Source organism: Anguilla anguilla, chromosome 6 (assembly GCF_013347855.1).
Source record: "Anguilla anguilla isolate fAngAng1 chromosome 6, fAngAng1.pri, whole genome shotgun sequence".
NCBI lineage: Eukaryota > Metazoa > Chordata > Actinopteri > Anguilliformes > Anguillidae > Anguilla > Anguilla anguilla.
In genome coordinates this window covers 10933087-10959276 of record NC_049206.1, presented here as the reverse complement: position 1 = coordinate 10959276, position 26190 = coordinate 10933087, and the positions used below count along the sequence as shown (strand labels likewise).

General features: G+C 50.3%; 1 protein-coding gene across 6 annotated transcripts in view; it reads left to right on the top strand.

Moving 5' to 3' along the window:
• The window catches only part of zfyve9a (zinc finger, FYVE domain containing 9a), a 31308-nt gene extending 5221 nt beyond the window's left edge, over window positions 1-26087 (top strand). For 2 of the 6 annotated variants that reach the window (XM_035421168.1, XM_035421169.1), the window contains exons 2-19: window positions 2473-2569; window positions 5179-5287; window positions 6791-8232; window positions 11580-11679; window positions 12150-12326; window positions 12945-13108; window positions 13501-13648; window positions 13962-14084; window positions 15142-15297; window positions 16871-17095; window positions 18982-19064; window positions 19213-19317; window positions 19720-19870; window positions 20591-20671; window positions 21064-21226; window positions 22165-22270; window positions 22367-22543; window positions 23151-26087. In XM_035421168.1, coding sequence (XP_035277059.1) covers window positions 5218-5287; window positions 6791-8232; window positions 11580-11679; window positions 12150-12326; window positions 12945-13108; window positions 13501-13648; window positions 13962-14084; window positions 15142-15297; window positions 16871-17095; window positions 18982-19064; window positions 19213-19317; window positions 19720-19870; window positions 20591-20671; window positions 21064-21226; window positions 22165-22270; window positions 22367-22543; window positions 23151-23312 — 3633 coding nt within the window. In that variant the 5' untranslated portion in view covers window positions 2473-2569; window positions 5179-5217 and the 3' untranslated portion in view covers window positions 23313-26087. Of the gene's footprint in view, window positions 1-2472; window positions 2570-5178; window positions 5288-6417; window positions 6671-6790; window positions 8233-11579; window positions 11680-12149; window positions 12327-12944; window positions 13109-13500; window positions 13649-13961; window positions 14085-15141; window positions 15298-16870; window positions 17096-18981; window positions 19065-19212; window positions 19318-19719; window positions 19871-20590; window positions 20672-21063; window positions 21227-22164; window positions 22271-22366; window positions 22544-23150 lie in introns of those variants that run through there. The other 4 variants (XM_035421171.1, XM_035421172.1, XM_035421170.1 and 1 more) reach the window with 4 other exon arrangements.
• Window positions 26088-26190: the final 103 nt, after the last annotated feature.

The window sequence follows — 26190 nt, the reverse complement described above, 5'->3', positions numbered from 1 at the left end:
AGTCAGATATCCAAAGCAGATCCTTACTTGACTCTTCTAAAAGAGGGAACATACAGTTCATGCCTGACTTTGGCCTGTCTGACTTGTCATATGGGCTATTACTTACTCCTCGGTACATTCATGTATATTTATGGATGGATTTTTGAGGGAAAAATGCATCAGTTCAGGTCAGAGAGACATTTCCAGGTTGTGCGTGATAAAGTAAAATTTTAAACAAGACAGGACACAAGAAATGATTCCCCTGAGCTGGGATGAAACGTTAAAAATACAGTTTTACACTTTAGTTATTTTGCACTCCGATGTATTTTTCAGGGGAATGGCGGGGTAATTAAATCTTAATAAAGCACAGGTGTGTGGATGGGTTGTGTTTCCCTGGTTACTGTCAGGGACTCTCTGGCCAGAAACATATGGCTAGACTTCTAGTGTGCATACACTCAGAATTCCAAAGTCTGTAAGTGTGTCTTGAGGCGTCAGCTGAGGTCAGAATTCTAACATTTAAGCCGCCCAGCTTACTTCTTTTATTTTGGTTGAAAAGGTCCGCAAAAGTAAATCGGCAGCAAAAAACTGGAAGTCTTATTGTAGTGTATTCTGGCCAGTTTAAAGAAGCTTTGCCACTGAACTGTTCCGTGGTCTTTACATAGCCTACCAGTGAGTTCGGTTTTTGGTCATCATCTGTGGTTTCAAGCTTCATTATGTGCTTCACGTGCCACCGCAACACCGCGAAGGATGGATAAAATATTGCCTCCACTTAAGGAGCTACAGAAAACTGGAATTGAATTGTAAGAACCGAATTTGAAAGCGTATTGAACCTGATAGGCTATATAACTTGGAGTTAAAAGTGAAAATTGAATGCCTTGAAGACCGGATTAAATTTCAAACCATTCAGTTTTAAATGTTGAAATACAAATTGTAGTCATGCAATTCATTTTCAGTTTCTAAATAGAATAATTCAGTTTAAACATTCCAAATTCAAAACACTGATACAAATCACTTCACATAGCTATAGGAATAAGACCTAAATTCTATCAGCCAGATAGTTTCAGATTTAAGCCTAGGAATGGCGGCAGGTCAGGCAGGTAGGCTATTCTCACTCAAAAATCCAGTCAAAAGATTTGACAGGAGTCATCTGCTCCAACAGACATGCTGCTGCTTTATTTTGACTCTGTTGCCATGGAGATCTCACGCAAGCTTTGGCTGAGGGAGATGGGGTGATGGGCGTGGTCAGCAGAGGCCCGGTGCAGTGATTTAGCCCTCTGATTCAGCACTGCATGAGCAAGCCATGAGGCAAGACGGTGATGGATTTGCTCTTGACTTCCCTGAAAGCAGTGATGCGCCATCAGAGCTCCAGGCCACGGTGGTACACAGCCCCTCATGACAGGCGACTGGGGCCGAGCGATTTGTTGCTAATTATTACAATGGCCGAGGCTGGCCTATAATTCTTTAAAGACTGGACAGACACGGTAACTGCTAACCTTCATCAGTGTCGATGGCCGTTTTCCTGGCTTGCTTTACATGGCCGCCAGTGTGTGCGATAGATCTCCTGGCAGCTGTGTAGCTAACAGATAAGTATGCATAGGCCGTAACTGCAGAGAGAATTACCTTCTGTGTGCTAATTAAGCAGGTGAATCGCCCCTTGTTGTTGATTGCTTGACCTTTGCGCATGCATTATTTCATTCTTGAGCATGGTTGTTACCAGGCGTGATGTAAGATCCGATACAAGTGGTACTAGTGTTATTAGGTGACTTATGGCCCTGTGGTGTAATTTAATTCATTAAGGCCACCGTGCAACCATGCTGGATAGATATTCCCTTATTCCCAGACATTCGGTGAAGCCACCTGTTCTCTACCCAGTTACAGCATGTGCCTAAAGTAGTCCACCAGGGCCTGTACTGCAGGGTTATTATGTAGGCTAATTAAATTGTTAGCGCTATGATGTGCTCAGTTTTAATGATTTAGGAACTGGTATTAGCGCACACATGACCTGGATCGATCCATTGTGGGTGCCTCCTCCCACCCCCCCCCCCGCCACACTTCTCCCAGGGACTCGGAATGGAACAGATATCCCCAGTTTCCGCTATATAAGCTGCTTCTCTGCTCTCGCTCACCATATCTTCTTGGCTTTTGTTCAGTCAGTGCGGTTCTCAGATATAACTAAGCCAGAATTGTGTTGACTGCTGCATTCTGAGCCCTTAACTTCCCTGTATATCTGTGTGGGATCCTGTTCTGCGGCCGCTGTGTGAATGCCTGGAACTGTAAAATGAAACTCTGCACTTTTAAGCTCATCCCTTGACGTCCCCTCTGTTGGTGAAAGGACTCCAGCCCCACAGGGTCCTGCATTGCAGTCTCTTTTATTCGCATCTGCCATTTCTCTTTATTTTAATTTCCAAATGCCCTTGTTCTCCAGCAGATAGGAGTCCTCCTGGGCCGTGCCCTCACCACTTCCTGTTTTCCGTTTCCTGTTTCCTGCTGCAGGTGTGGTTGCTCTGTATGTCGGTGATCGGAAGGTGAGACAGCCCTGTGAGAAGCCCAGCTCGTTCCCCTGCGACTGCTGAACAGGACCTGTGAGCAGGTGAGAGAACCAATCGCAGGTCCTGACCTGTTAGCAAGGACCAATCATAGATAGGTATGCGATGGTGCTTCCAAATCACTAAACAACACCGATATGTACAACAAGTCTACGATACAATACAGACCTCCGTTCTGTGATCAAGCAGTAAACAGTTCTGTTCTGTGTTAAAATGAACTGATGATTTAATGGTATGTAAATATTAATGTTCAATTCACACTTTTTATTTTATTATTGTTTTCTTACAATTTGTGCTGTCACTTCACATATGTATTTTTGTTTATGAAATATGGCATGGCGCCATTTTCAGCTGCGACCGTGTCTGTAGCGTGTAGCTGCACATTTGCCGGTTTGTCGTCATGGCATTGGCCGTTACGGTGATGTAATGTTCTAGGTCTCTGTGAGTCCGTCTGTCTGCGTTTGGAGCAGTTGAGTCATCTTCCTGCAAACATTTCACTGTTTTCTGTGCTGCCTGTCACACAGAACCAAGACAGGAGTTATGCTCTATGTAACCATGGCACCTCCCCAAGCTTTCGAAATTTCTGCCTTTTAAAGTAATAAACTGAACAATGGAAAGCGGTCAGAAAAATCTTTAGCCCTATACATGGTGATGCAGTCTGCCTGCCATTTTTTTCAGTCAGCTGACCTCGAAAAGATAATAAAAACCAATAATAAGTGAAAAATATGTCCAACCATCTGATTTAAAATGACACAGAGAAATTCCGATCTGTTCTATTTTTGCCATTGGGTCTGTAGATACTAACTATAGGTTGGTAAGTCCCCACAGTTCTACTAATACGAAAGGTGATTCCCCACAATTCTACTAAAACAAATGGACAGTAAAAACCCAGCTAACACAAAATGTTCACACAGCACGGCAGCAACGTTGTGAGAATGTTTTGTGTTCACTGGGAAGACAGCTCTAATTTCAGAATATCAAGTCAGCAATGTAGTGTAACAGTTAGGGAACTGGGCTTGAAATGCCTAGGTTCTGCATTTGGATTCTCATGCATGTTGGGTTTTTCCGTTATAGTCTCCGGATACACTTAAGTGTACTGTGTGTCGTGATTCCCCTTCTAAACGCCATGTGTTTTCTCATCGCAACATGTAACCCAGATCACACGAGAACGATGACCAGAACGACAACTTCCTCTCTTTCCTCCCTTCCCCTCTGCTGTTGGGATTTCTGTCGTTCCCCAGCGTTGCTGTGAATGTCACACACGGCCCTTCAGCTCTCTGTTCAGCTTGACTCAATGAAAAGAAGAACTTTCAACCAGACTGCAGTGTTCCTGTTTCTGGATCGGCACATACGTTCACTCTGAATTTGTCTTATTAACACGGCAGTCATGCCATAGGCTTTTGAGCTTTTGTGACTGGTAAAGTGTGCAGCTGATTGGCCGTGTCATCTAAAAAAGAAGTCCTGTTATTTCCATGCCCTCTGCTGTTTCCCACGGTTTGAGAGCATAGTGGTGATGTCACGGGGGCCTGGTTGCCGGGCAGCGCTCGCGCGTCCGTGCGGGGTGACGCCTGCCATATGCGCTCTATTTCTCTCCCTCAGCATGGCGGTAATTACTGTCGCTTACCGCTCACTGTGGGTCCCTGGCCGAGCTTCAGAAGGCCTGGGAGCCTTGGCTTGGGCTGGCAGTGCGGTACTCTGACGCATTAAAGACCGAAATGCAATATCAGTCAAGCCTAGCTTTGATACAGAAACGTACATTTACGTACACAGGCCAGGGTCCGTTTCACACCTGACAGTCCACACAGTACTGCAGAAGAGAGGTAGCTCTTGATTGGAGGAGAGATGGATCTGTCACTGGGCATTTGTGGGTGTTGGGTAGAGTCAGTAAAAGGTAAGGGAGCGCTAAGGCAATGGAAACGCTGTGGAACCGCAGGAAGCCCAGGCTTACTTAAGACCACACTAACAGACATAGCTAAGGTTCAAACCTGCAGTGCTGTAGGCAGATGCTTTTGCCAAGTGAGCCGCATGGGAGCCACACAGGAGTTTTGCTAGTTAGTCTGCGCTCATTCACTTGGGGGGAAAGCCGCATGGACTAGAAAGCAGGAGCAAATACTGGCAATGAATACTGCGCATCTGTGAGTTCAGGATTCCTGTGGCACCATGTGTGGGACTTATGGGCGATGTAACGCGTGTGGGCACATCTTTCAGGAGGACCGCATTTCCTCATTGGCGAGTTTCTGAGCTTTCGCTGCTCTGCCTGTGATGTTGAACGTGCTGATACACGTGCGTTTGGCACTGAGGGATCCGCGTCCCTGAGCTTTCCGCTCGCAGCGCTGTATGACTACACCGTCTCCCTGGTGACACGCGCTTGCATCAGACGGCGGCTTTGGATTTGTGTTCGGCAGTGATGGGAAACTGAGTTGTGACTCTGCTGCACGAATTGAAGCGTAACGCTGGGCCCCTCCAGCAGCCAACGCAGCCCAGCCCTGGGTGCAGGGCTTGGCCTCCCTACAGTAGCTGCTAGGACTCACCCTGGGTTGATGAGTCACTAGCTCTGCCGTGGTCCACGGGAACAGGGCGGGGTCGCCGAAGCATCCAGCTGGATTCGGGCGTGGCCTCTGAACTTCGCTTCTCCCCCCCCCCCCCCACTCAGGTCCGGACAGCAGCTCAGCAGGGTGGAGCTTCCTGACCCATGGAGAATTACTTTCAGGCAGAAGCCTTCAACTTGGACAAGGTGCTGGACGAGTTTGAGCAGAACCAAGGTGAGCCGTCTCCAGGTCGAGCCGGGTGCCCGGGCCTCACGCCCAGAAAACAGAAGGAAGGGGCGCTTTATAAGAGAGCCCTCGGCCGTCTCCTTATCCTTTTTACAAATGTGTGTCAAACGCTCAAATCTGTGGAAAGTAAACTGCACGGGGTAGCGCGGGCTCGGGAGAGGAAGTGTTTGTTGACAGTTCATTAAGCTGGAGCGTAGCCCGCAGCGTTCAGAAGGACAGGGAGGGCGATATTTACAGCTGGAGTAGTTGCAGTATTTCTGACAGTCACAAGTCTGTAGGAAGGGTCAGCAAAAAAAGAGCCTTAATTTAGCACACAGGAAGAAAGCTATGTGTGTGACCCGTGACCAGGGGATTCTGTGTGAGCAGAACTGAGAGAGGTCTCTGGTGCCGTGCTGAATATTTGAGCTTCGATCAGGTCCTCTATGCGTAATGGAAGCTGCCGTTAATCAGGGTTTGGCGAACACTTTAATTTTAGAAACTCTGTGGGCAGGCCAGGTTGGCGCCGTGTTGGGTCTGCGCCGTGCCAGGGCGCTGGGAGCGTGCGGCGGCGGCCGCGCCCGCTGTGACATCCATCTGCGTGGCGTGCGATGGCCTGGCACTGCGGGCGTGGCACAACTGCTGCGCTGTCGTTTTCATTCTGAGCTGCAAGAGCTGGGCTAGCTGATCCGTCCTGCTGGTCAGCGTGTGTGTGTGTGTGTGTGTGTGCGTGTGCGTGTGCATGTGCGTGTGGACTCAGAGAGCCATTTATGGTAGCGAAGTGTTGGATCCTTAGATGCCACTGAGGGAGTGCAGATGAGCTTTTGCTGACCAGTGTGTGGGAGAGGAAGATGTGTGTGTGTATATGTGTGTGTGTGTGTGTGTGTGTGCGCGCATTTGCATTCCGCCGTGTGTGTTTCATAACATACAGACTGGAATGTCCGCACCCGCTGTAAAGTATTCAGTTGTCATGGTGACGGATGGGTCTCGAGTTTGGGACAGGATGGGGGTGGGGAGGGGTCGGGGGGGTGGTGGCTTGGAGAAAGGGGTGGAGCTACAGCGGGGCGGCGACGAACGGGACAGAAGGGGGCCGGGCTGCAGTGACAGGGTGAGCCCAGGGCCAAGAGCGCAGTGCAGAACTAAGCTCGTTCCCAGAGGGAATCTGCTGAGCGCGCTCACTTACTTATCCGGCCCCATCACGCCTAGCACGCCAGTGCAGAAATAACTGCACAGGCAAGACTTCACAAGCCCTGGGATCAGGGAGCCTACAGTTAGCAGGACTTTCGTTTCCGAACCGGTTTCTCCTCTGCCTGCTAATTCACAGGCCGGGAGTGAGCACTGTAAATAGATGTTAAGACTCTCATCAAGAGGGCGCTACTTGTTTTTAATGCTAATGTGAGTTGGGTTGGGTTGTTGTGTAAATCTTGATGATCCTGTTTCAGTCCTGTGTAAGGTCACGTGTTTGCGGACGTTTTAATGAGTTCTGTGCTCTCTGTGTTCTCGTTGCTTTCACAGATGAGACGGACACCCCGACGCTCTCGGACGCTAAGTGGACCCAGATCTTGGCGCCGCCGACCCACCTGCTGTCGCTCAACCCGGCCTTGATGCACCCGGACCTGAGCCCCCACGAGCCGCCGCTCAACTTCAAACCCTTCCCCGAGGGCCCCGGCGGGACGGGGAAGGAGCGCGACCCCGTCCCGGAGCAGCCGGCGGCGGGCCTCCGCAGCCCCCTGTCCCCCCAGCCCAACATCGGCAAGCTGGTGAGCGGCAGCGGGCGGAGCTCTCCCCCCTGCGCCGACGGGGCGCTCCTGAGGGGGGCCCCCGACAGCCCACCTCCTCCAGCCCTGGAGAACGGCGGCCCCCCCAGCCCGGACCTCAACGGCTGCACCGAGGAGCCCCCCAAACATGACGGGACCTCCCGGGACGCCCTTACCGCCAACCCAACTGGGATCCCCGACCGCTGCCCCAGTGCCTCTTGGGAAAAGGCGGCTGGTTCTGCGGAAGGAGCAGAATCCCCTTCCGAAGGTCCCCACTGTTCCCCCAAAGAGGAGGAAAGGGACGTTTCTGTGACGGAGTCGGACTCTGCGGAGCCTGCCGAGTCGCCAGAGGGACAGAACAGCCTGGAGGAGCCGGGCCCGGCCTGTGCTTCTGGGGCTGGAGAGAGAGACACTGTAGAGGCAGTGGTCTGTGGGGAACGCCCCGTTTCTGACACCAAAGCTAATTCAGAAAGCGTATCGAACGGCGGGACTGCGGGACGGAGCGAGGAGGACAGGCCGTCTGGGGACGATGGGTGGGAACGGGAGGAAGACGAGGGAGGGGCGGGGCACGAGGGAACTTTTTTGGGGGACTCCCCCCATGCGGAGGGCTCCCTCCCTAATGGCCTGGACGCGGAGGAGCGGTCGCCCCAGACCCCCTCGTCGAAGGAGGACTTTGTGACGGAGGAGAAGGAGGTGGAGGAGAGCAAGCAGGAGTGCTTCGACCAGGCCCAGAGGCTGAACAACAGCAGCCTGCAGCCGGTGAGCGTGCCGTACGGCGGGGCCCGGCCCAAGCTGCCCGTGGGCCTGAAGCTCCAGATCCCCCGCCCGCTCTCGGGCCAGGTCCAGAACCAGCTGGGCGCCTCCGGCAAGAACAAGAACCTGCAGGCCCAGAACCGCGCCTGCGGCAACGGTTACCGGGACGACCCGGGCGCGACCGGGGCCGACGGGGAGAGCACGGGGGGGTTCGATCCGGGGGGAGGAGGGCCCCCCTCCCCCGCCGCCGGCCCGCACACGCCCCCGGAGAGCCCCGACAACGACCTGCAGGCGGGGCACCCGGGGGCCACGTCCAAAAAGCCCCCGGGCTCCCTGGGGGAGGTGGCCCCCGTGTGGGTGCCGGACTCTCAGGCCCCCGTCTGCATGAAGTGCGAGGCGAAGTTCACCTTCACCAAGCGGAGACACCACTGCCGAGCCTGTGGCAAGGTGGGTAATGACCGCCACCCACACGCCACCACCACCGCCTTTCCGCCTCACTCACCTTCACCTGACCGCGAGCGCACAGTGAATACCTCACATTTGGGACCGACAGCAGTACAGCTTCCATTTCTTCGCTGTGTTTGCCTTGACTCTGTTTGTTTGCCTTGGATCTGTAATTATGCTGGATGAGCCTCCATCATTTTGAGCTCTAGGGAGGATTCCTGTGCTTTGTCAGTTGGTGCACCATGGCATTATGCACCTCCAAAGTCATTTTCCAAAAATAAGTATTTTTTTCTTCGTAGTTTCAGTTCTATTTCTAAAGTTATAGTTTAGTCAAAGGTCGCCTGGTTGTTTGTTGACGGGGGCAGTGTGTCTGTGTGTTAGTGTCACACAAACGCAGACGGGTAAACAGATTCAGCCTTCTTGCCGGGGGGCTGGGCTGACCCGGGGTTAAGGGTGTCATGTTGCTGACTCTGAGTAAACAGCGGGACGGGCGCTGTAAACAGTCCTAATTTTGGCGTGTGTCGGGCGGCAGGTTTGGGAGCGGGGTGACGCGCGGTCTGGCGGCCGCTGGAGCTCTCAGATAAGCCCTCATTAGGCTGCTCATATTGACTCAGTGCGCTTCATTACTGTCATCTCCAGCACGGGCTGATAAGGCTGGGATAAGCAGGCGCTGGGATTATCTCTGGAGCACGGCGCTACCTCAGCACGCTCAGACTGCGCGCTGCGGCTAGGGTCTATGCGTTAATATGCTCACGCTTTATTCTCACTGCGTGTGTGTGTGTGACTCTGCGTGTGTGTGAGTGTGCGTGTGTGTGTGTGCGTGTGTGTGCATGTATGTGTGTGTGTGTGTGTGCGTAGTGTGTGCGTATGTATGTCTGTTTGTGTGTGTGTGTGTGTGTGTGTGTGTGCGTGCGTGCGTGCATGCGTGCGCGTGTACCTGTATGTGGTTTAAGCTTCGATGTATTCTGTTCAAAAATCCATCACAGGACTCCACTTGCTTCTGTTGCCTCTTGTCATTGGCGGTAGCAGATTGTTTAGCGCACAGATGAGCCAGCTTCCCCATCCGTTAAATCCCTCGCACGTCATCATTGGGGCGCCCGGGGAGGAGCTGCGCGTGCACCTCCCCCCACTCCCTCCTCTTCCCAGCATCCTCTGCTCCTCCGCGGAGGCGACCCTCGTTATCTGGTCATCTCTCTGTGGTTCTCCTTGAGTGCGTCCTTCACAGGCCCAGAGCGGAGTGGAGCTCCCTGTCCTTTCTCCTCGAGCCCCCCTGGGTGCTCCGCCTCCACACAGGCAGCCAGCCAGCCAGGGCTCCCCACAGCCTGATTACATCACCGAACGCAACGCCAAGAACCGCCTCAGAGCACACCTGACCGCTCATCTGCCATCGCTGTCGGCCAATGATTGTGTAATGCCAGCGAACGTTGTGTAAAGCCAGCCGTCGTTGTGTAAACCAGCGGTCGTTGTGTAAACCAGCGGTCGTTGTGTAAAGCCAGCGGTCGTTGTGTAAACCAGCGATCAATGTATCTTGGGGTGCTGTAGTCACAGATTGCTCAGGTTTTATTGTTGAAGTTTGGTCCAAGGCTCCTGGATAAGAGCATGTGCTACATTTCTAAATGTGAACGTAAAAAAAGAACACAAGTGGAGCAAAGCACTGTGGGATATCTGCCCATCTGGTTTAAAAGTCTCTTTTTCTGTTGACGTCCAACCAACAAAGACTGTTGATGTTATATGCGTCATGAATGCCTGAAATGTCTGAAATGACCGTGATGTGGTTTTTGGACGCATCGCCCACCCATGCGGAGACGATTCTGCTTCCTGCAGCCGGTGCTCCCTGCCTGCTGTTAAAGGCGATTCAGCGATCCAACAGTCGTCAACCGGACTATAGGGGAAGGTTCCGGAAGGAGCTGGAGTTGGCTAAAAACAAAACTGATAAAGGACAAAACATTTCTCTGGCTTCTAAAGCACCATATTCATTATTTGCAATTTTCACACTGCTGTAAATATTAAGTAAATGAATTCTTCAGGAAATTCTGGTCTTAGAAAAAAGAGGGTGGCTTACCCTTGGATGGATAACTTTGCAATTGGTACATTTTGAATTTTGCGAAAGGAACAAAATGAGTGTTTCTCAGTCCGTATTTAGGATAATGAGTGGTATCCATGTTGTTTTAGATAATAGACTGCAGGCGATTGCCTGTTAAATTGGGAAAATCTCAGCCGTTGCTTGCCCTGGTGCTTAGCTACTCATGCAGTGATATTTTAAATGGCCGTTCCTAAGTATCCCGCCAGCTGTTGAAATGATTGTTATTGCAGAACGTTTCGAAGGATTTATGAGATTTCCTGCTCCCTGTTTCTGTGTTGTTTGGGCGTTTGCCTGTAACAGGCCGTGCTCTGCGTTTCCAAAGTTAAACAGAAAACCGTTTTAATGCCTCCTTGTGGTGCCATGTGGTCTGAGCATTACTTTGTAAACAAACCCTAAACAAATGTAAAAGGCAGTTAATGACAGCATCATACTGCTGATGAAATGAAGGGGGGGGTGGGTTAAAAAAAAAAACACCAAACAAAAAGTTCATTTTATCAGCTTCTGTCGCACTGCTAGTAGGATGCCTGGTTATTGCTGTCTGACAGCCCTTTATTTTTAATCAGCCTTATCCCATACTTCCTGGGATTCTGGAGAGCGTTAGTTCAGTTCCAGCACTCCAATCCGGCAACAACTGTGAGCGGTTTTGAGGAGAAGAGGCAAGCCGATATTTTTCGGAGGCACGGCAGCTAAATGGACTTGTGCTAAAGGAGGGGTCTTAAGGGACATCTCCCGCACCACTTATTCGCTGTCCAGGAGCGTTTCTCTCTACTTAAGATGTGTACGAGTGGTTTGTTTGCTTGTCGGAGAGCAGCCGGCCTTGCCACAGGCGGTCTGATGTAGCTATAGGTTTGCGTTAAATAATAGAGCGAGCGATTCGCCTTGATCTGACCCTGGAGAGACGGGGCTGCCTGTGTACCAGACAGCGCGGTTGTGTGCTTTTAATAGTCTGCGCTCGTGCCAGATGTCGGTTTCGGCCCACTGTAAAGCACGCCGTTTCCCCTGTGTAGAAGTAAATGAAATGAAAAGCATAAATTTCTGAATGCCCCGTCCATTAAATCAGCAGTGTGATTTAACGGCTCGCGGCTGCCTGGAAGTTAAATCGCTTTAATCGGGAAGGCGATGGGGCGATTTCAGCGGCCTGCGGACCAGACGTTCGCTCACCCCGTGGCCCTCCGTGACCGAGCCACCAAAGCGAATCCTGGAGCAGCGTCTCGGCAACGCCACGGTAACGTCACGGTGACCCCAGCCTCTGGTCTCTGATTGGCAGGTGTTCTGCGCGGCCTGCTGCAGTCTGAAGTGCAGGCTGATGTACATGGACAGGAAGGAGGCCCGCGTGTGCGTCACCTGCCACTCGGCTCTGATGAGCGGTGAGTACCGTCGCCTCCGGGATGGCACTTTCATTATTGTCATTTTCAAACCTGGTGCTTTCTTTCTTTTTGTGTTGAGGTATACCAGTGCTTGTTTTTTTGTTGGGGTGTTCAGTTAGGACGCCATTTTTACCTGGTTTGGCCAATGGCAGCGTAGCCTGAATAGATGGTGCTGCAGGAGAAATGGAGGCTGCTGTGTGTCGGGGGAAACTGCAGTAATCTGTTGCAGCTCTTCTTCCTCTGCATTTCAAGGTCTTCATTGTTTCTGAAGACACACACAGTGTGTTATCCCAGCGCTTGTTCTTTCTGTATTAAACGCTACCCTCCAAGATGCTCTGTGGCCAGAGACAATTCTATAGGTAACCTCTACCTCTGCCCTCTCTTCTCTCCCTGTCCATTTCTCCCCTCTTTCTCTGCCTCCCATCCCTCTCTCCTCTGTCCTCCTTTCCCTCCTCCCTCCGTCCTCGCAGCTCGGTCGTGGGAGAACATGGTGAGCGGCTGTAACCAAAGCCCGAACCCCAACAACCCGGCGGAGTACTGCTCCACCATCCCCCCCCTGCAGCAGGCCCAGGCCTCCGGGGCGCTCAGCTCCCCCCCGCCCACCGTCATGGTGCCCGTCGGCGTCCTCAAGCACCCCGGCAACGACGGTAACCACATCGGGCGCCCTGTTGTAATCGTTTATTTAGCATGACCGGAATACGTGAATATTTTGAAACCATACTTTTGAAGGTCCATAGAGGTTTGTATAGACAAGCATGAGCCTTGCATTAACCCTCCTGTTCTGTTCATTTTTTAGGTACAGCAAAAATGTTCCCGGGTGATATAAACATACAGGGGGGGTTTGCAAATACATGAAATGAACCATTTTCATTTAGAATGTTGATTACACTAATTAAGGCCAGTAGAAGAAGTTTCATACTGAAAAAATAATTTTAAGTATTTTTCCTAGATTTTCAAACTTTAAAAAGGGTCAATTTGACCCACAACATAACAGGAGGGTTAAGCTGTTTTTTGTATTGCACAAGTATCTATGAGCACACTGTACATCCACAGGATAAGAGTGTCGGTTAGGTAATTGAAGAAATGACAATGCTAAGATCCTTCTGGAAGAACGGAAGTGACTGGTGAATTTGTGTTATATTCTGATTCTCTTTATGTAGCCTCTGGGTTAGCCTGTGTAGTTCAGGACGCTAGGTTTGTCTGGCAGGAAGTCATGGTGCCGCTCAGTGAAATTTGTTTGTATGTCCCCTCGCCCGCTATTGCAGGGTCTCTCCCGCGGGAACAGCGGAGGGTGTGGTTCGCCGACGGTATCCTGCCCAACGGCGAAGTTGCCGACTCCTCTGACGCGCCTGACGGCAGCCCCGCCCCCCTCGGAAATCCGGCAGCACCGCAGGAATGTGGCAAACCACCTTCGGCCAACGCAGCAGAGGTCACTTAGCCTTCGGTTGTTAGTTTACCATAGATATGAAATAAATGTGGTTTACTGGCAGAACCGCTTTGTTCTTTCCGGTTACTGTATGTTGAGGTATAAAATCCAGGTTCAGAAAGTAAAAGTACTCCCCAGTATTTTGTTCCAATCACCTGGATTTGTCCATTAGCACAATTCTTCAGCCAGGAGGTAGAATTAATTAGGGAAATCAGCTGGCTGAGGTCATGGGTAGAAGAAACACACAGTAGGTCTTTTACTTTCTAACTCCTGGTCGTTCCCCCTCTGATAATGAGGTTATGGCGGTCTTTACTGGCCTATACCTTGGATTTACCTCAGGCCCTGAACTTCAGACTTTAGTCGCTGGGACTTTGGTAACCTGGTCTCCCCTCCAGCAGGCGGCCTCTGCGCCCTCTTCTCAGGGCCCTGGGGCTTCGATGGGGAGTCCCGTGGGAAGCTCGGTCAACCTCGTCCCCAACGACGGGCTCCCGCCAATCCTTATCTCCACTGGCATCAAAGGAGGTACGGGGAGCCAGCCCACAGGTGCTTGTTCATCCTGACCTTCGGCTGCCTCCTCTGTGTGTCTGTGTGTGTGTGTTTGTTTACTGTTTGTGTGTGCTTGTATGTCTGTTTGTGCACATATATGCATCTGTGTATGTTACATTATGTCTGTTTACATCTTTCTGGTGCCATGACAACGGTTGCCGGGATACCCCCCACCAGTGTTTTATGTGCAGTGACACTGGGAGTGGTAATTTGGGGGACCGGGGCTGCAGCAGTGTGACCTGCTGTGAGAAAGGCGGAGGTGCCTGTGGTGACGAGCTCCATCTCTCCCCCCCCCCCCCCCCCCCCTTAGACTACGCAGTGGAGGAGAGGCCCTCTGAAATCCTGATGATGCAACAGCTGGAGGAGGGCGGTCCTGACCCCCTGGTCTTCGTCCTCAACGCCAACCTGCTGGCCATGGTCAAGCTGGTCAACTGTGAGTGCTCCGTTAATTTTCTCTTCCTGCTCAGGTGGGGCAGATTTCATTGGATGAGAAAACTGGTGTTATCTCTTGTCCAATCCGGTGATGAGTGCCTGCATGACTCACTGTGCTGAGGGAGTCCAGAGTGACTCACACCTGCCTGTCACCAGAGGGGGTGGATCGACTCTGATGTTCTGGGCTGTGCTGCGTGACCTACAGGTTTACGATTTTATACCTCGGTGACAAGGTGTCTGTTCGTATTACACCTCTAATTACTCAGCTGGGAATCGGGTTACCCGCGTCTCGCCAGCTAACGTACTGGCTATGTGTCGCGCTACTTGTCCGGTGACATGAATGTCCTGTCCTGGCTTTCCCCAGCCTTATGTTTCATTACAGGTGTACGAGCTCTAACTGTGAGCTGTGTGCAGTGTCTGAATCTGGTGCCGGAAGGTTCCGGAAGGCGGAGCATGCTGTCGCAAAGCAGAGATTCGCTGTGGAAATGCAGAAGCAGCCCCAGTCCTTAATAAATCTGTTTTTCTCCAGTCATGCTGTGCTTTGTGAGGCCAGTGGTTTGTAGACGGTGTTCCCACAGGAAACCTTGGAAACCTTGAAAGCACTTGAATTTGAAACAAAAAAAATTCATGGGGGAAATTCAAGGTCGTGAAAATATTTGAATATTGAGCACAATACCCGTGCTTTATCAGAGCGCTTTCTGATAAATGTATTACATTATTCGAGCAGGGTTTTCAGTCTCTCTCAAATTCATATTCAAATTAAAGTACGCTTTATTGGCACGACCATACATCAGTGTAGTATTGACAGTGCAATTGATTATTTAGTACAAAAAAAGCAGTAAGAGGTATATGAACAATATCTCTCTCTTGCTGTTTCTTTCTCCCTCTCCCTCTCTCTCTCTCTCTCTCTCTCCCCCCTCTTCGTCTCTCCTTCTTTCTCTGTCTCTCCCCCTCTCTCTCTGTCTTTCTCTCCCCCTCTGTCCCCCTTTCTCTTCATCTCTCTTTCTCTCTCTCTCTCTCTGTCTCCCTCCCTGTCCCCCTCCTCGCTCGACCCACAGACGTGAACAGGAAGTGCTGGTGCGTGACGACGAAGGGCATGCACGCGGTGGGGCAGGCGGAGGTGGTGGTGCTCCTGCAGTGCCTGCCGGACGAGAAGAGCATCCCCAAGGACATCTTCAGCCACTTTGTGCAGCTCTACCAGGAGGCCCTGTCCGGTGAGACGCTCAACGCTGCCCCCTGTGGCCCTGCCTCGCCGCTGCGCCGCTCCGTGCCGCTTCCTGCATCGGGCTGCCAGAACTCAGTGTTCTGCCTGGGCAGGCCTGTCACGGGGCCCGAGCGGGGCTCGTCCAGCCTCCCCTCCTCCTCCCCTCGGCGGGGCTAACCTCAGCTGAACCCGCCCGTCTTGTTTACACATTCGCGGCACACAGCCAGGGTCAGGTGTTCTTAAAAGACATCTGGAGTGAGTGATGTAATCTCGCTATACTTCACAGAGCGCAGGGGAATGGGGAGAGGGGTAGGAGGGGCCAGGCTCCTCCCAAAATATGAAGTATGCAGGGGTGTCAGTTTGGATTCATGTGCTAGGGATTTAAGCGTCCACCTGCAAACACTTAAGCTATGAAAACCCTGCGATTAAATTCACATTAAAGCTATCCAGAAGACGTGCAGTCTGTCCCTTCTTCCAAACCCCTGTGTATTAACAAGTGAATAATTTTTTCCATCAGTCAGTAGCAATGGACGTTACTGTGCTACTGCCCTTTCTGAGAAAATGCCATTGAGCAACACGCTCTGTTTTTGTGCTCTAGTTTAGAGGCAGTCTGAGTCACCATAGCTGTTACATTGTTGGCTGGAGTGAGCTGGCGAGCTTGTTTTTCAGAATGCGTTTCAAAATCCCACTCCAGGCTGCTGAAATGTTTTGCTGCTAATATTCACAGCATAGTACAGCTAACACATGTGATAGTCAGTTGTAGGATACCTCTGGCGTTGTTTTCTGTAACTGGTCACTGACATGTTATTGCTGTGATCACTGAGTCAGCCAGCTATTGTTATCCAGTTACCGTTATCAGATGTGTTTCTGTGCCCCATTCTTCCCCTGATAAGGGTACTGCAGTCTCTCATTCTCACACCAAAAGACTCTGCAGCTAGGGAAGTGCTGACTAGTCTTTTACAAAATCAAATATTTGAACATTGTGTTCTTGGACTATTGGAATACTCACCAATATTTTGAGCTGTATCAATTTACAGGAAAAATACACTTGGTATATACTTGGTATATTCTTACTACTCTTCAGTATTTTGATTTCATGAATTTGAAATGCATACATACATACATATATACACAACATACATAAACAACATGCATGCATGCATGCATGCATACATACATACATACATAACATACATAAACAACATGCATGCATACATGCATACATACATACACAACATACATAAACAGCATGCATGCATACATACACACACAACATACATAAACAGCATGCATGCATACATACATAAAGAACATGCATACATACATACATACACACACAACATACATAAACAGCATGCATGCATACATACATACACAACATACATAAACAACATGCATACATACATACATACACACACAACATACATAAGCAACATACATACATACATACATATCCATCCGCGTGTATTTCCTTCCATCCATGTTGGACTGTTCACTCGCCACGATGTATTCTGAGGTAATGTGTGTGTGACCTCACCTGGTCCCAGGAGATGATAGGCTGGTTTCTGTGTCCGTCACCACAGGAAATGTGGTGAGCAACCTGGGCCACTCCTTCTTCAGCCAGAGTTTCCTGGGGAGCAAAGAGCACGGCGGCTTCCTGTACGTCAGCCCCACCTTCCAGTCCCTGCAGGACCTGCTGCTGCCCAACCCGCCCTACCTCTTCGGCATCCTCATCCAGAAGTGGGAGACCCCCTGGGCCAAGGTCTTCCCCCTCCGCCTCATGCTGCGGCTGGGGGCGGAGTACAGATGTGAGTCGGCCTCCCGCCCACTAGGGGGCAGCGCGGGACTTTGGTGGGACTTACAGCTATGACTGCCGCGTGCAGGGTTTGGACTAGTGCCGCCATTTATCATGCATTTGCAAACCAAAATTGAAATATTTTGAAGATTTTTATTCTTATGACCGGACCCACAATTTGTTCTCAAAGGGAGGTAGCTCCCTATTAAAGCTGAATATATTTCCATGGAGTTGCTTTGAGAGCAGGCGTATATTAACATTTCTAATAGAAGCTCAAGGTGTTAGATACGAGTGTAAACGCTTGTGTGAATACGCAGATATGTGAGTCGCTGCACTCCTGTGCCAGTTCCAGTCGCTGCAAAACATCGACGTTGCGGCCGTGCCGTTCCTTGGCGATAGACGAGAAACATTCAGAAGGGGGGACGTGCTAAGACCAACGTGTTTGCCGAAACGTCCTCGCTCGGCGCCACGCCGGCTGTTCCCCCCCGGCCCGTCCGAGCAACGTGACGGCGGGGTTGGAGTTTGCCGGATTCCTGGCAGCAGGACGGTGACTCATTTCTCACGCACGCCGGGGTTTATTGGCGCACTGCGCGCTCCGCTCGGGGCCCGGGCTGTTACCCGTCTCAGCCGGCTCCTGCTCGCGGTGCACGGAGACCCCTACGCTACCGCTACCGCTACACCACAGGCCTTTAGGGATCATTACATTAGCCAAAAGCTGCTAAAATTTGGCTCAGGAGAATTCAGGTGAATACAGCTGCACCGGTTACATTGCAGGTTGAGTTGAAAGGCTGCTGCTATTTTTTAAATGTTTTTACATCCAATATCCTGGGCACAACTGTGTGGATGAAAGCAGTAAAATTAAAACCCAAAACCCGAAGAATGGATCTGAATAACAGGTCCTGCTGGCATAGTGTCAGCAAATCGCACCTGTTGGTGCGTTTCATCGCTGAGTGGCTCGGATGAATCAAACCGAAATGCTGATTAAGTGCATTATTACTGTGCACAGACTGGCGAAACGGACAGAACCCATCCTCACTGAGCCCTGCTGTCTCTTTGTAATGATGTGATTCCGTGATGATGGCAGTGGCAGGCAGTGTGGGAGGGGCTGGAACGCTGAGGCCCGTTGGTCGGAACAAGCGGTTCCAAACGCCTCAGCGTAGATGAACAGTGGGAGGAGTCACCGTCAGTGCTAACTTGCTCTAATCTCTCCCCGTTGCCCATGGCAACGCTTTAAAAAAAAAGGGGTGCGGTCAGCTGTTCCGCCTCTGGCAGATATATGGGGGAGCTGGGGAGCTGATTCTCCCGGGGCTGAAGAGGACCCAGGCCTGCTGAGCCTAGCGCTCCTTCCTCATTACCGGGTGGGATATATTAGCATAATGAGACACGCCCGGGTCCTTTTCTCTGACAGAGGTTCCCATTCCTGTCAGGTTTCTGTGGTGAAATCCCTGTTGGTGCTTAACTCAGTATCCGTGCTTTCCTGTTAGTGCACTGTGGCTGCAAACGAGGGGGTGAGGCTGCTCTGTTTTGGCAGCAGTGTGGCATCCTGTGGGATTTATGTGTGTGCATATGTTTGTGTGTGGGACTGCGATTGTGAGTGTTGGTGTGGGCGTGAGTGGGTGTGTGTGTGTTTGTGTGTGTATATTTGCGTGTGTTGATTTGAGTGCGAGTGTGTGTGTGTTTGTTTATGTGTGTTTGTTTGCGTGTAAGTGTGTGTGTGTGTGTGTGTGTGTTTGCGTGCAGGCTCTAAGTCCAGGCTCTCCACTGTGTACTAATGAAGGTGCTCTGCAGTGTGATTGGTATGTGGTGGTGATGAACACCCTTTAGTGTCAGTGTGCTGTGCTGATTTGTAGATGGTGCAGACTGACCCTCTGTAAACTGTAACCCTCTCCCGTGTTGCAGTCTACCCCTGCCCGCTGTTCAGCGTGCGCTTCCGGAAGCCTCTTTTCGGAGAGACCGGCCACACCATCATGAACCTCCTGGCGGTGAGAACCCGGCTCCGTGCCGTCTGTGTGCTGTGACCCCCTCCAAAACTTCCTCCTGCACAAATACTGACTGACCCCTTTTCCTCCATCTGCAGCATGCTCTCTCCATGTTCTCTCCAGTGTATTTTACTCCTCGCTTCCTTTCCAGGATTTCCGGAACTACCAGTACACGTTGCCGATGGTGACGGGACTAGTGATAGACATGGAGGTGCGGAAGACCTGCATTAAGATCCCCAGCAACCGCTATGATGAGGTAGGTGTGTTTCGCCCGTGGAGCATGCTCAGTAGAGCTCCCCATTGTAGGATTCTGAGACCAGGACCTCACGCTGTCAAAGCCTTGTCTGTATAGGTCACTGTGTTGTGAAGCAAAATATTTTGCGCCTTCAGCAAAACAAGGGATGCCTTCGTAAATTCTAAATGGTTTTAGTTCAAATCTGGACTGAAGATTGCTGGGACCATCCTGAGATTTAATCAGTCATTCATGAACTGAAACATTGAATTTTACAGCATTGTGAGTGTTATCGAGTTTTTCCCATGATGCTTTTCAGCCTAACTGAATGAAAGAGTGCAGTGAGTTTTAACGGTAGTGGGAGACTTCATGTTTCATGGCTACCGCAGTAGTGCACACAGTAATTGAGCGTTTGTTTCTCTCCAGCTGATGAAGGCCATGAACAAGTCCAACGAGCACGTGCTGGCCGTGGGGGCGTGCTTCAACGAGCGAGCCGACTCCCACCTCGTCTGCGTGCAGAACGACGACGGAAACTACCAGACCCAGGCCATCAGCATCCACAACCAGCCCCGCAAAGGTGGGCCAGGGAGAGGGAGAGAATGAGAGGGAGAGCGAGGGGGGCCATAGAGAGAGAGCGTGAGAGGCCAGAGAGGGAGAGAGAGAGAGATAAATAGAGAGAGAGGGGGGGGCCAGAGAGAGAGAGAGAGAGAGCATGAGAGGCCAGAGGGGGGGGGCAGAGACAGTCAGAAAGAGAGGGTGACCAGAGAGAGAGCAAGGGGTCAGAGGGGCCACACAGAGAGAGCCCTGGCAGGATGAGTGTGGGGTAAAACAGGGCCCAAAGTTGGCCCGGTGTATGCTGCAGTTTGCTTCACCATAAATATTTACTCGTTTACAGTAATCGACTCTTAAATGATCCTGAGTCAGTTTTCTGTGAAATGCACTCTGCCCAAGCTCTGTCAGAAATAATTATGTATGCCATGTAGAAATGATACAGTACTGCATGTCCATAAAGGAGTTACTAATTAATCAGATGATGTTTTGACCAAATAATGCATTTGTTTTCCTGTTATGTACCCTTTGGTGGGGCTGGTGGATTACTGATTTGATAGTCATAAGGCATCACACTGGAGTTTTTTTTTTAAAGTGTGGGGACCAAGGGGATATTTCACAAAGTGGGACTAATGAGTTACTTGGCCAACTTTCATTAATATTTAGAAAAAGCGAATGATTTATTTTATTGAGGCGTTGGTGCTTTCCTCTTTGTGTAGTGAAGTGCTGTGTTGATGTTTTGCTTCAGTTACGGGCGCCTGCTTCTTTGTGTTCAGTGGAGCTTTAAAAGCCTCATCAGGATACCTGGCCAAGACCAGCATTGTGGAAGGTGAGAGTCTGCTTGTTACCTGTGTGTGTGTGTGTGTGTGTGTGTGTGTGTGTGAGAAAGAGCGTGTGAGTGACAGTGTGTGTGTGAGCGTGTGAGAGTGTGTAAGTGAGCATGAGTAACCTTGTGACTATGTGTGTGTGTGAGAGTGTGTGCGAGAGGGAGAGAGAGAGAGCATGTGTTTGTGTGTGTGAGCGTGTGTGTGTGAGCGTGTGAGAGTGTGTAAGTGAGCATGAGTAACCTTGTGACTATGTGTGTGTGTGAGAGTGTGTGCGAGAGGGAGAGAGAGAGAGCATGTGTTTGTGTGTGTGAGCATGTGCACGTGTGTGTACACGTGAGGACGCGGCGCGTCTCGGACGGGGAGCAGTGTAACTCCGCTCCTCTTCCTCGCTCAGACGGAGTGATGGTGCAGATCACCGCGGAGACGATGGACGCGTTGCGGCAGGCCTTGCGGGAGATGAAGGACTTCAGCATCGTCTGTGGGAAAGCCAACCAGGAGGACAGCCAGGAGCAGGTCCACATTCAGTGGCTGGAGGACGACCGCAATTTCAACAGGGGGTGAGCCAGCAGGGGGCGGCATAGAGCTACATCGTCTATTTACTGACTGAAGGAGATGGTCACCATAAAAGAAGAGGCTGTGAGGCACATATTCTACAGCTTGTGTGTTAATTTCAGCCATGGAGCAATGTTAGCAGAAAACAATAAAAGAACACCATTGTGGACGGTCTGTCTAAAGTTACGTATACACATACAGATTAAAAATGGCTCCTTCCTTCCTCAATATCACCCAAACTCCTCTAGTTTTCAGTTTCACCCAAACACAGACTAGCTTTCAGGGTCTGAAGGACATCAGGTTTTGAGTCTAAGTCTCTGATACTGATGCTATTGTAGAATAATAATAATAATAATAATAATAATGCAACAGACACTTCAGATCAGCATGAATTCCTGCCTCGATTCTTAAGTGTTATGCAAAATAAAAGACAGCTGTTGACACAGGCAGTAAAATGAATAATGGTTTGCGCGGACACAACAAAGAAATGGACAGACACAGACCCTCAAGATATGCTGTGACGCTAGTGCCTCAGGAGACAAAGAATTAGATAAATGCCTTTGAAGAAGGTTCCTTGAACAGAACTTAGACAATCTGCTATGCTACCCTCCTCTGTCCAAGTACCATTCATCTTAAGGTGATTATTTTAGTTCATCCAAATATCTGCTACTTTATCTGATTTGAAACCAGAACAAAAGACTTCTCAACAAATGCCTTGAGGCGGTTGTATTCAGATCTGACGGTGAGTGCTTAAACTGAGTTGAAGGAACAAAAGGGTGTAAATGAGGTCTCTCAGACAAGTTTGTGTATTGGAAGAGATGGATTAGATGGGATAACAGTGTTTGAGTGGATTGGTCTGTTACCATTGGAATATTTGCACTTGATTAAATCTTTATTCTATCTGCTGGGTTTGAACCTGGCCTCTGTGCTGTCTGTTACGCAGGGTAATCAGTCCCATTGATGGAAAGTCCATGGAGTCCATCACCAGCATAAAGATCTTCCATGGCTCAGAGTTCAAGGCCAACGGGAAGGTCATTCGCTGGACAGAGGTAGTCTTCCTCGAATATATCCTTCATAACCTTTCCTGGAATGTTATTTTTATTCTTGACCTTTGACCTCTGACCTCTGGCCTGCGGCTGCCACAGGTGTTCTTCCTCCAGAGCGAGGACCAGCCCAGTGGTCTGAGCGACCCCGCGGACCACAGCCGCCTGACGGAGAACGTGGCGAGGGCGTTCTGCGTGGCACTGTGCCCGCACCTCAAGCTCCTGAAGGAGGACGGCTTGGCCAAGCTGGGGCTGCGTGTCACTCTGGACGCCGACCAGGTGAGGGCGCCACTGTGCATTAGCAGGATGGCAATGCAGAGCTGTACGTGCCTACAGTAGTGCTGAGCTATTTACAGGGTTTGGTTGGGTTGCCGTGAGACTCAGGTTTGTGGCCAGCTCCTAATTTTAGTGTCCATTAGTTTATGACCAAGTGGATGCAGGTACAATCCAACCTTCAGCAAAATGAGTTTCCAGCTTATTTGAGTTCTATAAAACTGTTTTGTGTCATTTGTAAAAACTGATACAGTTGGTGCTTTGTGATTTAAATAGTGATTGGATTTTTGTATGAGCAACATTAGATTTTTTTGGTCCACACAGTGCAGTCACATTGAAGTCTAAACTGGCCTACATTCCGGGGTCCCTCCTGCAGGTAGTGCGGTTGATAGGATGTGGTGATTGGTGATGTGTTACAGTTTGGTACCTACATTCTCGAAAGGCTCATGCTCAGCCTTTTCTACTTAAGATGAGGCTTAGATTTTAGATTTTTGTCTTGAAAATGAAAATGTGCGGATCTTTCATGAACATAGTTAATGGATTCTTGTGACCTGTGCTGCAGGTTTTTACTGAAGTAAGGCTGAAGTAAGAGCGCACTGTTTCTGTTGAACAGGTGGGGTACCTGGCAGGCAGCAACGGGCAGCCCCTGCTCCCTCAGTACATGAAGGAGCTGGACAGCGCCCTGGTGCCCGTCATCCACGGCGGGGCGTGCCAGCTCAGCGAGGGGCCCGTGGTGATGGAGCTCGTCTTCTACATCCTGGAGAACCTCTCCTAGGGATATAGACCCGCCCGCTGGGCCAGACTGCTCCCTCCCTCTCCCCCCGCCCGCCTCATCCCACCAGCTCTCTCTCGCTCGCACTTCCAAAGGGCCTAAACGCCGTGGAGGAAAACGCTTCTCCAGGTCCTTCTATGCACCGCGTCCATCTTCCTCACAGGCTGGGGGGCGGGGGGTAGCGAGTTGGGCCGTGCATATCAGGGACCCCCCTGGGCTTCCTCCGAGAACGAGACCCTCCGTCAGCCGCCCACTCCCACTGGGCTTCCACACAACACCGCTGTCCTTCAGAACACCACCCCGGGTCTCAGTTCCCATAATTGCACCAAAGGGCCCGGCGGTTTGCACGCCGGTTAAGAACTGAGGCCCGAGATCGTCTGGACACCTCTGTAGCACCCAAGGGCTGATGGGACCTGTGGAACTCCCTACACCCCTTTAAAGGGACAGTCTCTTGCAACCAGGATTTCTAATTCTATGGTTAAGGCAAATGACAAAAAAAATTAATTTGTTTCATTTCTGGTGCTCATTGCCTGGTAGTCCTGGCATTCAGGCTCATCTCCTGGCTTTATTAACAAATCATGAAAGGCTTTATTTGGTGGGAGTGAGGATTCCTTTCCAGGCAGCTCATTGGCCCCCACAGCAAACCCCGCACCCAGCCTCTAGACGCTCGGACTGAAAGATGTGCCCTGTTGTCCAAGGACTGCAGGACGGAGGGAAGCCTTTCAGAAGCTCAGCATGAGCATGCGCACATTGGAGTTACCGTTACAGATTTAGGTCACGTTTGAACCGCGGTTTGCGTACGCCGGCCGCGCTCGGTCGCACCGCGTCGGTCAAGGTCGAGGGACGTCACGACTGCCTCAGACGTCTCTTCTCTGAAACCGAAGTCCGGGAAAAAAAAAAGGTGTCCGCGTGTTTGTCTCCGCTGTCTCTCAGTTCCCTGGAGCAGCGAGTTGCTAAACACTGTGTTCTAAAGAGATCCGCATGGCTGTGATGCAACGGAACCTTCTGCTCCTTCTCCTTTCATATGGGACTTCAGACCCACTCTGAGTCAGGGAACTGGGTCCTAGCACTTAATATTTAAACGAAAGACACAGCCTCAAGCAGAGGAGCTGGAACAAAAGTATAATGCCGTTTTGTTGGATGCCAAGCCATTAAAGAGGGCGAGGAACTAAAAGGAAATGAGGTGGAGGATATGGGAGGCTTATTTCTGTGGTTGTTTGATTCTTTTGGAATCTGTTCATTAGTGGGGTCTCACTCCAGTAGCAGCAGGGGCAAATCCTCACGGGTGTAAGGAAATGAGCACTGTCCACCCTGCTGGTTTAGGAAGCCCTCGTCTGATCTTCCTGTCACACGTTTGCCAAACCTTTCAAATCTCACACCAGGCCCTATGTCCTCACGCAGGGGGGTAGCTCCTATCGGATAGCTTCTGCAAGAGGTCAGAGTAAATGTGCAAACGCAGTCAAAATGTCGCAGAGAAATCTGGGGACTTTGGTTGGAGCCGGTGGCAGCCATTGTGCTCAAACATCCCTCGATAGCTCAGTGTCGCTACTGACACAGTAAAGCTGTCGTGTGCAGACCATGCCAAGTCATTTTTTAAGCTTCAGTGAAGCTTAAGGCAGTTAAAGGCTGCTTCCAGTTTACCGTTGTTTAAATTGGGGTTGTACGGGAATCAGCCACAAAAATACCCGGGCAGTAGAAGGTTGGGGGAGGGCCCATTTTGCTTGTGACCATGGATGTATGAATTGATTTCCAGGAGGAAATCCCTAATAAATCCCGAATAAATTCCTAGATATTTGAAGCACCTTTCCGTTAGCCATTCATCATTAAGTAGCATTTCAGTTGTCATCATCGCATCAGTCAGTGGACATGTGTTCCCATGACACCTTGACGTGAATGTATTTGTTTCTGAAATTAGATAATCGCAATCAAAAATATTCTATTTCAATACAACAAAAAAACATTTAAAAGGGAACAAAATATGCAAGCACGTAAATCAGTTTTTGTTTTTTTAAGAAAAAAAAAAGTTTAGGTAAGGGAAGGGAAATCTAGAATACAAGAGGCAGGTCAATTTGAAGGCACTGAATCGAGCGGGAAGGGCAGAAAGTTAGACGACTACTTATCCTGATGAGGACCTCTAGCTACACACGACAGACTGCGCTCTGGAGATTTGTACCTGCTTGTGGCTGGTCTAGGCTGTTACACATACCAGTACTGTGATTTAAGGGCCTGGGAAGGTGACCTTATAGGAAGCTCTCCTAACCTCTGGCCTCGGGGTGGGGGGGGGTTTGGGACTCGTACAGTTGGGTAAAGCCTGCTCCTCACCTCTTTCCTCCAGCCGTACGGTGCGGCTGTGTTTACACGCCCGATGTAGCTTTTCGCGGGCTTCTCCCTTTCGCTCCCGAGTTTGGCGCGGTCGCTGCCGCCACCGCCGCGCGCGGGACGGACTGCTTTAAGAGACTTTTTTCCGGAACGCATCGCTGCATTGCCACAGAGCCAGAATGGAACTCTGTGTGTGGCCAAGCCTGACAAACGTTCTGCAGATACGCAGTGTTTCCGCATTTCTGCTTAAATATTGGGAAACTGAGGAAAGCCTTGTACAAAAAAAAAAAAATGTTGGAAATTAGCAGGATACATTGAATTACAAAGACAAAATTAACAAATGTATTTAAAGCCAAAAACTGTACATCCTTTCTTTAATGTACACTACAATGTCAATAAGAGCAGTCTTCTTTATTGAAAACTGTAGTATCTGTATAATAAAACTTATAGAAAATGGAATGCATGACTTCTTATTTGAGAAAGGTGTTTCAATCAAAAAAGAATCTGGGAACTAAAAGCAGCGGAGTTATTTTGACAGTGGTTAAAATGCCTTTAGTTGATC